This window comes from Athene noctua, chromosome 9, assembly GCF_965140245.1.
Source record: "Athene noctua chromosome 9, bAthNoc1.hap1.1, whole genome shotgun sequence".
Taxonomy (NCBI): domain Eukaryota; kingdom Metazoa; phylum Chordata; class Aves; order Strigiformes; family Strigidae; genus Athene; species Athene noctua.
Genome location: NC_134045.1, coordinates 1826942 through 1842645, shown reverse-complemented (window position 1 = coordinate 1842645; position 15704 = coordinate 1826942). Strand labels below are relative to the sequence as shown.

The following is a 15704-nucleotide window of genomic DNA, read 5'->3' as shown; positions in this document are numbered from 1 at the left end:
CTCCTCTCAGGGTCCTATTCCCTCCTCTGTGTGCCAGAGTGTTTCCCTGTCCCCGGGGGATGCTGTGGTTTCTAAACATGAAAGGATCTGATATACTTAGAGAAAAACCACCTAGAAGGATAGAAACTAACAAAAATAGTGAATAGAGGTGTATGCACTTCTGGGGTTGAAAAACTTGAAATGCATCAGAAAGGGAAGGAGTTTCGTGGCTACTTCATGTTGTTTTTTCCCCTTGTGTCCTGTTTCTGTAGCAACCTGGTGATGTCCTAACTCTGCAGCACCAGCCTCTTTCTTTAAGAAACGCCTCCGCCCTGCCACTCAGCGTCGTCCTGGCCTTAGAGCAGCCCTTCTTAATCTGTGACGCGGAGCGGCAGCCCCTCTCTGCAGACGCTCAGGTGAGCAGCCGTGGGCCCTCCCGCTGTGGGGTTTGAAGAGGGGGGGTGTGGTGGTACGTTTCTGCTGGGAGGTCCTCTAGTAGAGAAGTTTATTCCTTAGACTCAGCAGTAGACTGGCCTGACCTAAGTCAGATTTGAATCAAGCTGCTGAAGAAAACGAAATATCATCTGAACTGGGGAAATACATCCTGGCTCTAAGACGTGAGGAGAGGGGAGCAGGCAGCTAGGCCTGGGCAAGCCGTGTATAACGGTGTCTCTTGGAAGTCACTGAGCTCTCCAGCAGCCATTCTCAGATACCCTCCAGAGCAGCTGGCTTTCCTCAGGGGCAGCCCTGCCTCCAGGAAGGCTGAGGAGGCTCCTCCAGCCGCTGCCTGGCCCCTGCCCTGTTGTTGGAGGAAGGGGCTGGACATGGGCTCTGTTAAACGTTGTAGGCACGGCCACTGCTTCTGTGCTGTGCCAGTGACTAGCCCCTGCAAGGGCGAGGCTGCAGTGCCATGCTGCTTGTGCTGGGAGGGCAAAGCAGTTCCTCTAGAGCTGGGGCAAAAGGCCCTGGTGTGCCAAATGCTGATTTAGTGTGTATTTAGCACATCGCTCCTGGGGGTCCCGAATTCAGCAGTAGAATATTTATTTTCCTCGTGTATTGATGCAGAGCACAGGGACATGGGCCTGAGATAGTCTCAGACAGAGCGTGGTGGGGCTTGCAGTCAGGCACACACTGTGAAGAAAACACAGGATGAACTGAGAAGCCTACGCTGGGGTCACACATTGAACATTTCCACGTTTCGTGCTTCCAGACCTTGGGACTTCATCACACTGGTGATTAATACTCTTCATTTCCTTGCAGCCCATGAAGCTGGAGATAGGGGAGGAACTTCTTCTCTCCATCAGATTTAACCCTGCTTATAAAGAGGATTTGTGTAGCCGGGTAGTGGAGAAGGTTCTGAAGATACAGTTTCTGGAGCATCCTCATGAGGAGCAGGTCACCGTTCGGGGAGAAGTCTGCTTCCCAAATCTCCATATCCAGCCCACGGCCCTGGACTTTGGCTGCATCTTGAATGACACCAAAGATGTGCGTTACATCGAGATGACCAACTGCAGCCCGCTTCTTGTCCAGTACCACTGGTCCTTCCTGATGGACGGCTGCGTGAGCCAGATGAGGTATGTGCCCCTTTGCTCTCTCCTTGAAGCTCTTCTCCTTCCTTGTGTCCTGTTTGTGCTTTGCAAAGACCAAGGCTGTTTCCTTGTGGTGTGACAAATTGCTTTCACCTTTCCCTGGGGGAGTAACACCTCCCAGCCGTGGTCGGGCTTAGGTGCTCAGGGAATAAGTGATCTCCACCAGTCTGACGCTGGGAAGGAGACAGCGTTCTCCAGCCAAGCTGGGGCTGTGAGATGCTACCAACACTTCCTGCATTGTCCATAACCTAGAGTCCTGCTTTATTTCTGGAGCTACAAACCCATACCTAGGCACTGGGACAAGCAGATGTATGATTTTTCTTCCCTGCCAACCCTATGTGTTGTCATTTTACACTAAGAACCTACACAGTCTCTTGCTGCTGCTTTACTGTAGCCCCCATACTGGTTCCCCTGGGAAGGAAGGCTGGTGTTGGAAAGCTGCTTTCTCAGACCTTTGTGGCCTGAGGCGAACACCACACTGGTGAAGTGAGTTTTCATCGTTAAACTGCACCATCACATTCCCCAAACAGCCATTTAGTGTCTCACAGGGAAAGGGCAGGTTCTGCTGCAGCTGTGGGTGCAGCTGTAGGCGTTGGTGGGAGCACTTGTCTGAACGTCCTGGGAAGCAGGGCCAGCCAGCGCTGGGCTGTGGTTTACAAGCCCAAGAGCAATCTTGCAGTTGTGCTGGAGCACATTTATAAACACATCTCTAGCAGTTCCTCCCGCTGTGGCCTCTCTGCTTAGTCAAAAGTCTAGTCTGGGCAGTTTTAATTACAGTAGCAAATGTTTTTTCCATAACGCCCTAGGAAACCCAGCAAAGTTAACCATTGTGTGTTGAAGTGCTGCCATTACAAATAATAGAGATCATCAATAATCAGGTTTGTTTAGAGAATTGGGATCTGGCTCAGAGGAGACAACCTACTGGGAACTGGAGATTAGCTGTGGCGATGAGGAGAGCTTGGGGGAGAAGACCTGGGCACGGGGGTAGCCTGTTCACAGCCGGATCTTACCGAGTAACAACCAGTCTTTAGTGTGGCCCTTCTTGATGCATGGCACCTACCAGAACAGACCCTAAAATGCAGAGGAAAGCCCACAGAAGCAGGTGGAGGGAGGTGGGCAGGGAAGGAGGAGCAGAGCTGTAAGCCCAGCCTGGAGGCCCCTGTCATCTCCTGCTAAATTAGATTAGGGTTTAATTGCAAGCTAGAATGAAAATCTAATTTTGATGATAGACCAATGCATATATTTTATAATAAGAGAGAAGCAAGCACGTTACAGCAAAGCCTGTGTGGAATTAATTCTTCTGGGGCCACTTGCTGGCCAGTTGCCTGTCTATCTTTACTCTTTTCTTTCTTTAGAACCAATTTAAGGTTTTGGAAATGTGAACGCTGAATCAGCTTTCAGCTTTTAATTGACCCGTCTCCACCTAAACTGGCTTTGGACCTGAGCCTGCAGGTGCTTGTTCTTCCAGGGGATTCCGCGTCACCCAACTCTGCTGAGTCGGTAGCAGTTGAGGGTCCTGAGCATCTGGCAGGAGAGCAGCCTCTGCTCCGAAGGGCTTGGCATAGCCCCTTCACTGGCTCGTTAGCACTGGGGATGTTGTGGCAGCTCCCTTTTCTGCTCTGTATGTTAATTAAGCAGAAATGTACTTTCTGTGGGTCCCTCAGCAGACACCATGTGATTCTCCATGGCAGAGCTGGGAATGAAGATGGTCTCCAAGCTATTGACACCTCAAGTTGCTCATTAAGAGCCTGGCAGAAGGGCAGCATGTCAGATATTATTTCTGGTCCACATTAAGAACTGTTAATATTCTAAATTATCAGATCAAACTCACCCAGTCTGACAGCAAGGGAATCAAACACCAGGTCTCATGAAGGTGAGATCAATAGAGTTTAACCATCCATCCATCTGACCTTGCTGGAGCCCATCATCAGAGACTCCCACCATCGATCAGACACACACGTTTATTTTGGCCAGGAGAGAACAATGTTCCTCTGCCTGGACAAGACTGTGTGCTTAGATCTTTTTTGCTTCAAATTGTTCAACCTATTTTTCCTACTTACCCTTTGATCACTGCTGCTACTTTGAGCAGAGCAATCATATAAGCAACACAGTCCAACCATTGCTGTGTGGTGGGACGTGCCCAACTCACGCCAACCCATGGCCCTTCTCTGGCACTGCTGAGCCATCAATCTCTCATGGTGACTCTTCTTCTAGACCTCTACGTGGTTAGAGACAGACTGAGAATACGTTCTCCTCACCCCTTGGGCCTTTGATAGCTCAAAGCTGAGTTAAGCCTTTGCACCACGATGTTTTCTGCGGCGTTGGAATGGGTCACCAGAGTCACCCAGCAGGAGACTGTAGGTCTGGAGTCAAATTCAGAGATTTCATCATACTTCCTACCTTAAAGGTTTCTTTATGAAAGACTGATTTGTCCCCCTTTCTAAGGGCAGTATCTGGCTCCTCAGCTTTGTTTGGGTTTCCCATCAAAGGGAAGACATTAAATCTCAAAGGATATAGAAGGATTTTCTTTGAGACCTGTGACAAAGGCTGCCAAAGCCTCATCGCCAAACTTCGCTGTTCTCTGGAGTTTTCATCCTCTATTAAGGACCCGTGCCTTGTCATTTACTTTGAGCATTGCTGTTCCTGCATCACCTCTTTGTCCCCTTCATGCAAGACACGTTTCCTCCCTGGGACAGAGCTGACACACACCGAGCAGTCCGTGTGCCAGGATGGATCAGCAGGGAGCTCTGCCCCTCTGTGGCACCTGTCCAACCCCCTCTGTGTATTGATCTGGCGTGTCTGGGGAGTGGGAACTTCTTAGCTACAAATCCAGTGTAATGAATTGCCAGTAGATTCTTTGGGGAAAGGGTTTGTTGAGCTAAACATGTAGAAAATCACTCTTTCTTTTCCATCCAGGATTTTCTCGGCCAATGTGTTTTGAACCAACCAGGAGCCTTTCTCCTCCCAAGTGGGTTTTCCTACAGCATTAGTAACTTCTCATTCCTCGCTCTCTCTCCTTCCATCTCAGCCTTGTTACTGACCAGAAACCCCCAACTCTCTGTTACATTTGATGGTGTTTCTGCTTTGTTGTTTTTGTAACAAGGAAGAAATGGAAAATGCAGGCAGTGAACAACAGTGCAAGGTACAAATCTGACAGCAGTCCCCTGTCAGCCAGCGGAGGGGAGAGGGAGCAGCAGCAGCAGCAGCCTGTCCATCCGGAATGCACCCATCCACTGTGCCCCTGGTCTGGGGAGTCTCAGATGGGTGGCAGTAGAGCATACCCCCTCCTCATCCCCCCGGTGCCATCAGCTCCTCGGGGCAGTACGTTTTGGGCTTTGGAAGCCCCATGGGTGCTACTTTTCCTGCTTAAAGCCAATGTTTTGGTCCACAGTGCTTTCTTTGCCAAGGTTTTCTTTGGCCACAGCCACCAGCTCCATGTGCTCTAGGAGCCACTCCATGCTGTGACAGGCTCTGTTAAATGCGCGTGTTATAAAAAAATCATCTCTTATCCGCCTGATCCATCTCCTCATCCCTGAAAACAGCCACAGTGTGAAGACCCGCTGTTGCTACTGCCCTTGTAGCAGCGCAGGAGCGTTGATTCATAGAATATCTCAAGTTGGAAGGGACCCATAAGAATCACCAAGTTCAACTCCCTGATCCTTGCAGGACCACATAAAACGAAATCATATGACTAAGAGCATTGTCCAGGTGATCCTTGAACTCTGACAGGTTGCCACGCTGCTCGCAGAAGCAGGTGGGTTGCTTTGCCAGCTCAGAGAACAAGTAGCAATTGGGTTAAGGCAGAATGGACCCCGTGTTCACACAGCCCAGGTGAGGACTTTGGGATGTCGGGGATGTATCACCATCAGTCTGTGTCTCCTGACTTGGACAGGGAGGCAGCCAGGGGCAAAGAGAGGGCAAACCTTCAGCTCTCTACAGCACAGCAGCCTGGGGAGGACTTCAGGTCCCAGGGAGATTTAATGGGGCTCTGCAAAGAGTGGGGCAGCGCAAAGAGATGCCCACCCCAGAGTTAATGGTGTAGGCTGGTGCCGGAAGGATTGGTTTATTTCCCACCATCCGCTTCTTGTAGCAGGAGGCAGGAGTCCCGGGGGGTTGGGCACCCCAAGGGTCCTTCTGGGCCAGCTGTGACATGTCATGCATTTTTGAGAGTGCCTGACTCAATTAATGCCGCCTTTTCAGCTGCTCTGCCCTCAGGAGAGTCATCTTTCTGTCTGTGTGAAACCCTTCCAACTGTGAGCTTGCTTTGCTTGCTTCCTCTTCGGTGGGACCTGTCACCTCTCCCTCACCCGCTTGCCTCCATCACCCCACAGCTGTCCCCAGCTGTCCCGGTGTCACCTGGACCAGGCCAATCCTGTCTGCTCGTCCCTTGCCCTGGCCCCAGGAGCTCAGTGGGGCCATTGGCCTGTGAGCACGCTTCCTGGGAGTATTTCTGCCTTGCTCTTGGTAAAGCAGGGGGTAATGATGTTGTGCTGTGGGAGTGACCTTTAGTAACTCAGCAGTGGCGTTAACTCACCTTTTACACAAGGCGAAAGCCACGCACAGCCTTAGATCTGTGATTTCTGCTGGTGCCACAAGCCCTGCTCCTTCTGGACAGGGGATGGGTGGCAGTGCTGGCGTACTCAGCGGGGTGGAGCTTCAGCATCTGAGTGATCTGGGGATGTGATCCTAGGAAGTACATGAAACTGGAGCTTGTTTTGGTTTGCTTCTCCTTCTGCCTTAGTTATCGTTGCTGCTTTACCTTCTCCTGTCTTTCCCCGCGGTGACCCGCTGCAGAGCCCCGTTGGGAGGGTGTGCTGTGGCATCGCTGCCCACCCCGGGCGTGCTGGGCAGCCTGCACCAGTGCGGGCCAGTGGAGGCACCTCCTGGGGTTCAGCAGATGCTGTCAAGATGAGCGGGGACATTTCCTTCTAGGTGAGGACTTCAGGACATGGGCCGTCATTGTATCTCACTCCTTTTCCTCGCTCAGCTCTTGGCACCGTGGAGAGACAGTGATGCAAGCTGGTGGGCAGAGGGGCCGTGGTTGGCTTTTCCTTTGGTGCAGCTGTGAGCCCCTGTGCTCTGGAGGGTGCTTGGCCGGGGGTTGCAAGGTCTTTTTGTACTGCCGTTGGGTGCAGCGAGGCACCCAGAGCACATGGGTGCCTGAGCAGAGCCCAGGTACCTGCTGGTCCTCAACCTCCAGGATGCCCCAGGTCAGGCTTGAGCTGCTTTTTGGCTTCCTTTAGGGTGAAACTGGCCTGCCAAGCCCGCCCAGCCTGGCCTCTACCACCTCAGACTGTCCTGTTCACCCTTTTCACAAACTTGTTGAGATCCAGCTTCGGCCTCCTGCAGCCTTTCCCTAAGGAGAGGACATTGAGAATCTCTCTCTTCCCAGGGCTGGGAGCCTCCTGCTTGCCTTTCTAATCACCCAGGAGCTGGTTATGCTCAACCACTTCTGCTCCCCCCTGCTTCCTAGTATTCTTAACCCTTGCAGCCATAGCCTTTGTGTTTCCGAGCTCTAGCGCTTGTCCCCATGAAGGCATCCTGAAACGGTGAGTGTCCAGATCCCTGCCACAAAGACGGCTGGAGCACATCCCTCCTGCTTTGCTATCAGTCACGGGAGTCAATGCAGTCGTCTGTTGGCAGAGCTGATTTTTGAAGCAGCTGGTACAATTGTAATGGGTGCCGATTACTTTAAATAGCATCTGCAAAATACAGCTGTCAGGGCTTGTTTCATTTTGAACAAAGACTACAGTTACATTTATTGTTAGAGCTGCTGATTTGTTCAGAGGGACCTCTGGCCAGAGTCTGATTGAGAAGCATTTTTCTATCTGATAGAGAGTCAGGAGCTCACCTGATGCTTATAAATTGCCTGGCTGACGTGCAAAGCATGAGGAAGGAGAGGACTTACTGGGTCATGTTTTACCATCTGTAAAAGCAGTGCAAGTCAAAATAATTCCAGTAAAGTCAGTGGAGACTCTTCCAGGGCTGTGACCTGTCAAGAGAGGGAAGTACTGCTGCCTCAGGGTGATCTCCACAAAGAGCTGCTGTGCCTGCAGTGCCAGTGGTGGCTGGCCCTGGTCCAGCTTCGGTTGAACCAAAGTGCCTGAGGAGCTTTAGTGCCTCTCCCCTGCAAAACTGGACCAGCCACATCTCATGGAAATACTCTGGGAGAGGCATGAGCCCTGTCACATGGAGCTTGAGGGGCCTCAGGCCCTCCTCTGACTCTTCTCATCTAAAGTGATGGGATGGCCAAGGTCTGTGGGCTTCAGCAGGAGCCAAGGAATTTTGTGCATCCAAAAATCAAATCCTGTGGTTCCTGCTTCAAGGTGCTGGCGAGCTTTGGTTGCTGCCCCGGGAACGTGAGACACTTCAGTTCTGCTGCATCCATTCCCACACAATTTCTGCTTTCAAACAAGAAATCAAAATTCTCCCTCATCTCTCAAAACTGACACGTTTTTGACTTGGATAAGTAAGTGGCTGTTGAAATTGCGTATGAACTTTGAGTTAATTAATACTTGGTCACAGTGGGACTGCTCGCTGGATTTAGATGAATGCCAAATCCAGCTTAATCCCTTGCAGCGAGTGCAAGGCAGGAGTTGGAGGTGTCGGGTCTCACCGCAGCAATGTTGCTTCTCTTCTCTGTCTCTCCGCTGCCTGGTCTGGATTTCAGTGGGTGGTTCAGTAAATACACAAACCTTAGCTCAGCAGGGGAATTTATCCCAGCAAAGAAATAGGCTTCAGGGCCATTTGGATGAAATGCTGTTCAGAAGTCACTCTTGATGAGGGCAAACCCTCGCCACTGCCTTCCTCAGCTGCTGGCCAGCTGGCCCAGCTCAAGCCCAGTGTTCCCACATGGTGCACTGGGAAGGCTTTTGGTTTGCGCCTGTATTATATTATTTTGTTTTCAGCTGAAAACACCCTTGAGCTGTCTGTAGCTGGCTCCAAAGTGCCTTTTTAATATGCATCTGATGGCCTGAAGGAGAAATAAAAGTGCACTGTAGGGGCCTGTAGGCTGTTCGGGTGCCTCATGGGCATGCGGTCTCGGGTGCTTTTCCCTGTGATGAGCTGAGAAGAGCTCGTGCTTTGTTGGGAGGCTCGTTTTAACCCAGTGCCGTGGCTAGTGGGGGCACCAGCGGGTGGTCCTTGGGGGCCTGGGCAAGGATGCTCCACACGTGGGTGCCATGCACTAGGGAAGCAGTCTCAGCACTGTTAAAACTCTTGCATTTCATGCAAAGGGGCGGTGGCTTCTGGCTCCTGTCCCCGGTGCTGGCCGGGCTGTGGGAGCTGGGGCACTCCTCTTGCAGCGCTGCAGGGTTGGGGGGACGGTCCTCATGTTGCTGGCTCTCGCACAGCCTCAGGCGGCCGGGTCATGTCGTCCTGTGTGAATCTTCACGTGTAGTTTGCAGAAGCAGTGTGATTTCTAGCTCCTCTATTCTGGGGGGCGGGTGTGGGAAGCTGTGGCCCTAGCAGGCTCAGAAACCAAGAGACAGTCTGAGATATTTTCTTTCAACATCTCTGAGGCTGGGGACAGTGGGTGACACAAGGCTGTCCTGGCCTTAGCAGGAAGGACTCCTCTCCCCCTGGTGTCAATCTGCCCTTCGCTGCCATTAAATCCCCACTGTTAACTCCTGGATGCATTTTGTCTCACCTGAGGGGTGGCCAGGTTGGGTGAGATGGACCTGGAGGGCTTAACCCCTTGCTTTCAGCCCCTCCAGCTCCAGGCTGACCTGCTTATGTCAGGAGGCTCCGTCTCTCAGCTCCACAGTGCTGATGGAGGCATGTCCACAGCCCTTCGGCCCCTCTGGTTTGGGATGGGTCCTCTCTGCAGGTGGAGGAGCTGCTCTCTGCTCCTGGCCTTCCTCCCTGCATTCACAGCCTTGGCCAGGAGGTGCTGGAGGGGAAGAGCTGCCTAAAGCTTGGGCTGATGCTGAGCATCTTCCCCTTTCTTCTCTGTTTTGAAGACAACCCCCTTCAGCACCAGGAAGATTTCTTGTCCCAGGGGTCAGCTTTCTATTGCACCTTGGGTTCCTCCCTCCCTTTCTTTTCATGTTACATTTCTTATTGTTCATTCACTGGAAAAAGTCCCTCTCCGTGCTTTGTGCTTCTCCACAGCAGGACTCACTAATCACATCATCTCCCAGCACCAGGTCCCAGAGGCTTCTGCTTTAGAGTGAAAAATACTGTTGTCTAGGCACCACGATCCCATGAGGTGGCCTCAAGCCATTCTATACAACTGAGGGTAATTTCGTAAGTGATCATGGATTTTGCATCTCGGGGGTTTACCTCTCCTCAGGAGCTGTTCTTAACCTGCAGTATTTATCACAAGCAGCTCTGAGAGCCGCGCTTTCATTGCCTGGCTAGGAGGAGTCACAGCTAGCAGTTTTGGGACAATCACCATGACAATGGCCAGAGCCATGCGCTGAACTGGTGCATGGACTGGTGTGTAGCTGGAGGGCTTCGAGTGCTCCTGGCCCTGGATGTGTCTGCCCCTGCGCCGGGGGCATCTCCCTGTCACCAGGGACAGGCAGCGTTCGGCTGCAGGCTGCCCGGAGGCACCGTTGTTGCAGATGAGCTGGATTGATTTCATCCTGAGGCAGATGCCCAAGTTAGTGGCTGCTGGAGGTGTTGAGCAGGTGGGTCACCCCTCAGGGCACCCCAATACTTGTTAAGGCGCCTCGGCTGAGAGGAGCGAAGGTTGCACTGGCGGGACTGGAGATGGGCGATGCTCTGCAGGGGCAAGCGCGCGCCTTCGTCCCCTCCAGCCCTGCTTTGCTCTTCCACGTGGACGGTGCCGAGGTGGCCTTTGGGGTCCCCCATGGGGTCCCAGTAGCAGGCAGAGGGGGGCTGGGGGGGGTGACGGCACTGCTGCTCATCGGTCCCTGCTTGGGGCAGCTCGCCTGGGCAGAGCCTTGTTCTTGCATGTGGCTGCAGGAAGGACAAGTCAGGTGGGATCTCTCGGGGGTTGTGAGGAGCGGAGCCTCTAATCCAGAAATGGAAACCAGCCTTTAACGATAAGCTGCAAAGCCAGAGACAAATACTCATTTGGGAGCACGTCGTTAAAGGCCCTGAGTTCCCGGCTGGGAATGAAGCACCCACAGTGCTGTGAAAGACGGGGCTCGTTTGCCCCCGGGAACACTTGCAGATAGGCGTGGTGACAGGCAGGCACGGTTCCAGCGTGTCCCTCCATGGGGCACTGGAAGGATGAACAGAGTTACCGTGAGCACCTGCTGCGATTTGAAACAGGGAATGTAGTCTGAGTCACTGGGACTGTTTGAAAATGTTAAACCATACACTTTCTACTGACACGTGTTGGTCAGACTATCAACTCAGTTCTGTCAGTAGGATGAGCTGTGGAACTGCTTTGCTGAACCATTTGCCAAATTGGTCCTCAAATGGTTTGTGTGTAGAAGCTGCTGGGGAGGTGATCATGCCACATCGGTTACAGCCTTGTTTCAGCAGAGCTGCTGCCCTTTGAGCGCGAGGTGCGGCTGGAGCCGTTGTGTCACAACCAGGGCATGCCGGTGGCACAGCAGGGAGCTGCGCCTTGTCACCGGCGTGTGCCGTGTATTGATTACAAATGCCCAAAGCTCCCTTCCCCGGAGCACCGATCGCTGCTGCTTCGGCGCTCCTCAGGGATCAACGGGCTGTTCAGCCGTGTCTCTGCCCGGAGTTGCTCAGCGGGTCTTTCCACGCTGCCCCGCGTGTGTGGGGTGTCCCGTGCCGGGCTCCGTGGGTGCCCCGCACGGCGCTGGGCTCTGTCGGGGTTAGGGCACAGCAGGCTCCGGGCTCTATCCCTGCTCCTGCCTTACGTGCTTGGAGAAAGCCTCGGGCGTTGCTGCTTGCTTGTGCTGACCTGCAGCTGCGGGTGGTGTCAGGGGAAATATTCCGGGTTAGCACCTGGTGGAGCTGCAGAAGTTCTCGCCTTGGCCCTCTGGGTGGGGGAGGCCCAGTCTGCAGCTGTGGGTGCTTTCAGGAGGGCACTGGTGGCTCTGCACTGGCTTGTTGCTCTCCGGATCTGCCCCTTTGTGTCTCAGGCTCACCTTTTTGCACAGTCTGTGTGTCTCTTCCTTTCCTGCTGTGATTTTTACCTCCCTACAAGGCTTTCACCCGTGTCCTCTTCCATTTCTCCTTGCAACCAGTTGCCAGCTGCCTGCACCGCCGCTACACCAGCGTCATCCCTAGGCAGCCCCGTATGCTGACCTGCTCCATCCTGGTTTGGGAGCTGCTGGCTCAGACCCGTTACTGAATTCACACCACCAGTGCCCAGCCGGGGGCCGCATCCTGCCGAGGAGCTGCTCGTGCAGGCTTCCCTCCCTCCCACTGCAGGTCCACAATCAAAGTCATGTTATTTTCCAGGTTCAGCCCTCCGGTACCGAAATTTTTCACCAAACCCCAACCACCAAAGGAGGAGGGAGCCTGGTCGGAGCGCTCGGTGTCTGCAGGGAGCAGCTGCAGGGATGGAGGTGTGGAGGAGCCAGCTGAAGCCCTGGGAGCCGCAGGGGATCCTGCTCAAGAGCCAGCAGATGCAGATGACTCCCTGGAAGCAAAGGTAGATTTTCTTGTACACCTACCGCTTGCGTTGCCTCCCCCAGCTTGCCACCGAAAAGCCGTGCTTGTGCCAATCCCCCTTTTAGCTGCCCTGCTCTCGTGTGCCCTGAGGGTGGGCTGGGCAGCAGGGCCAGCGGCTGGACATGGGGCTTCTGGGGAGGGAGAAATCGGGTAGTTTTGCTTGGAGAAGCCCACTGAGATCCTACAGACCTATGCTGAGTTTGGGGTTTTTTAGCTCGTTTTTACACTGTAAAATGAGCCTTTTATCTGCATCATGATGTGAAGGCTTCCAATTTCCTTCCTGTATCAAGCTGTGCCAAGTACTGTGATCTCCAGGTACCACCTTCTCACCCCCAGCTGGAGCTGCATGTTTTTATGTCTCTGCCTTCACCCGAGACCTGCAGTATCGCAGGGATGGCCACAGAGCCATCTTTGATAAAATGAGACTTTTCAAGGTCATTGTCTCTTCCTCCTGGCATGAAAAATGGCCTTTGGTCTGCTGACCTTCCTGGTGAACCTCGGTGCTTTGGAGCTTGACGTCCGTGCTAGTGGGAACTGGCGCCTTGTTCTGCATCGTGTGGGACAGAGGCTGCTCCTGGGGCAATAAAAGAGGATGCGAGAAAGCATGGGAAGTTCTGAAAGCACTGGCGTTGACATTAAGGTCAAGGAGAGGGGTTGCACCTGCTCACATCCAAACTTCGGTCATTTTAACATTATAACGGCACATTTTTTCTGGATCAGGAGAAATGATACCCCGTAGACGTAAAGAATAGCGTGGCTGTATGTTTTTGGATAGAAGCGTGGAATCTTCTTTATTTCCTGCTTTGTTGCAACGTATGCAGAAACAAACCAGAGAAAATCCAGTAGGTGTGGCTAAGTAGGATCCAAAAGGCTTCAAAGGATACGCCTGGATTGCAGCTTCCCCTTCTGCTTGTGTGACTGTGTCAAGGCAATACCCACATAACCTCCCTGGGGAGGTGGGAGACCATAGGCCTAGGAAAGATGCGGGTTAGAATCTTTGGGAATAGGTGATTGGCAAAGCTTTGCTAGGCTTGAAAATGTGGAGACGAGAGAAAGAGCATTGAATCTTCTGATTCTGAGCTTCATCTACTGGGGAGATGTAGCCTCTGATTAGGTGTAAAGATGTCCCATAAAAATTCATGCAGATTCTGCTGATGCCAAGGCCCCAGCACAAAGCACTTCTTCACGTTACTGAAGAAGCAGGTATTGCCACACTTCAAAAGCACTCACAAAGCCCTCGCTTATTAAATAGGGGATGAGGTTCCTTTTGAAACATGGCACCGCTGAGGTCAAACACCAGCTCTCAGCTGCTGGGAGACAGAAGAATATCTCTGCCACCTTCTTCAGGAAGGTGTCATTCAAGAGAGTGACCTGGGGGAGATCCTCAGCTCTCCAGCACTGATGGGTGCGCGAGATGAAACCTAAGCACTCTCTGAAATGGGATACTTGTGCCAAGCCCTTATTTTCCTGGTTTGATACTTCTCGCTTGCAGCTGTGCTCCTGCTTTTGTCCTGAAGAACCCAACCTGTCTAGGCATGGGGTTCTGGGCACGTTCCCTGGGCAGGAGTGAGCGAAGCTGGTCTGGCACAAGGGTGCAAAATGCCCTTGAGGTCTCTGCCAGGACTGAGGGCTGGGTGCACTCAGCTTCCCCATGCACGCTTGTGCGTAGGAAGCGCAGGCGGAGCCCGTGTCTCACCTGTGGGTGGGCTTGGACCCACTCAACGGATGGCACGGACATACCCGTACTTGATTTGCACCCAGGTCCCATCTCAGCTGCTCCTGGCTGGGTGAGGTGGCGGAGCCTGCAGCAGAGTGCTCTCGCCCAGACCAGCCAGGTGCTCGCTGCAGCCCATGGTGCTTGTTTTGCAGGTGCTGCCATCCCCTGCTGAGGAGCTGGAAGGGGCTGTGGAGACACAGGGCCTGGTGGGGATCAACAGACTGATGCAGTCTGTGGAGGCAGAGCCCGTCAGCTTGGGAATGGAGGAGGTAAGTGGGAATCCATCTTGTGCCACGTTTCCAGTGTGGCAAGCAGTTCTGTAGCTCCCCTCCCCACTGGTGGCCCTCGATGCTGCTCGCAGAGTGGCCTCGCGTCCCTCCAAGCCCATCGCACAGCGCTGCTGAAGCAACCGGTCACTGGAGAGGCCACGCAGGACGTGTCGTAGGGCTGACCTGTGCAGCAGCTATGGAGGGCATTCTTCATCTTGTTGCTAATCAAGTGGTCAACAGGAAATTTCTGCAGTAGCTTTTGCTGTAGCATCTTGAGAGCGCGCAGCATGCGAATCGGAGAGAGTGAAAAACATCAGATGAGCTGGGCTGGAGTCCTCCCCCCAGCTCTGAGAGCTTTCACCTCTGAATACTGTGTTTTGCTTAGGGCAGTAAAAGGTGCTTTTAAAGGCAAGTTCTGCAGTGGAGAGAATTTCTTGCTGCCAGGCGACATCCCAAATTACTTTTAATATGTAGTGTATTAATTAATGAGGGAGCATGGGAGAAGGTTTTTCCCGTGGCCCCTCCACTGCTAAGTGGAATGGGTACAGGATGAGATTAGGATGATTTTGCCTGTGTTTGAGGAAGAGCCCCCTCCAGCCACGTCTGTACTTTGCTCCAAGCCGTGGCTGCTCTTCTGCATCAATTTCCATGCTTGACATCTTGATCTCTCCTCGCCTACCTCCAGGTTTTCGATGTCCTGCCGCTTTGCGGTGTGCTGCAGCCAGGCAAGAGCCAGCGGGTCATGTTCACCTTCTTTGGCCACACAAATATCGTCGCCCACGTCACGGCGCTGTGCAGGGTGGAAGGAGGCCCGACCTATGAGATCGCGCTGAGCGGGGAGGCTTCACTCATCAACTACCTCCTAGACGTCACGGAGATCGACTGCGGGCTGCAGGTACCGCACGCTTCTCTTGGCAGAGGTCCTTGCCGTGAAACCATCACCGGCGTGTTGCTGCCACCTAGGGCTGGGGCTCTCTCCCCTTCCCAACTACTTTGTTGGCTCTATGGCTTGGAAGTACAACCTTGGAGTGATATGTGCTGCATCCAAGCTGGTTTTTGATGACCATGTCCGTCCCCCTCCAGCTGGGAATTCCTCCTCCTCAAGGTAACTAACGCCGCCTCCTGGGGCAGGCAGGGTCCCAGTGGTGATCTCCAGAGGGACGTGCCCCAAGACGTCCATCTGCTGATCCGCTCCTAAAGCCTGAGGTCCCAGGAGGGGCTCTCTTTTAATGTTCTTGATTAATCAGCAAAATAAACCAGGGAGGAAGTTAACTTGGGCTTCCCAGTCACTGTAGCTGGAGAGAATGTCCTAGAATAATCCCCACTTCTTTTCAGTCAAAAACCCCACAGATATTTCCAGCTGTTGGCCCTGTCTCCCATTTTGCTGTCACTACAGGTGCTTTTTCTTCTGCAGTGTCTTGATGCCACCTCCTTTGTCCCAGCTGGGTGTGAGATGACACACCATGAGGTGCAGAGAGCTTGTCTCCTCTTTGCTTTCCTTATGACTGATCTCTGTGGTTGGCATTGCCCCTCTGCGTGCCACCATCAGTGTCTGTTCCTGCGTAGGGCTAAGGGGTGCCC

The 15704-nt window shown here is 53.1% G+C and overlaps 1 protein-coding gene across 1 annotated transcript in view; it reads left to right on the top strand.

Annotated features, from left to right (window-relative positions):
- LOC141963909 (hydrocephalus-inducing protein homolog) overlaps positions 1-15704 on the top strand; it is a 126207-nt gene that overhangs the window by 68353 nt on the left and 42150 nt on the right. The window contains 5 exon segments of the mRNA XM_074913645.1: positions 252-395; positions 1240-1553; positions 11925-12117; positions 14007-14123; positions 14809-15018. Of these exon segments, the coding sequence (XP_074769746.1) occupies positions 252-395; positions 1240-1553; positions 11925-12117; positions 14007-14123; positions 14809-15018 (978 nt within the window).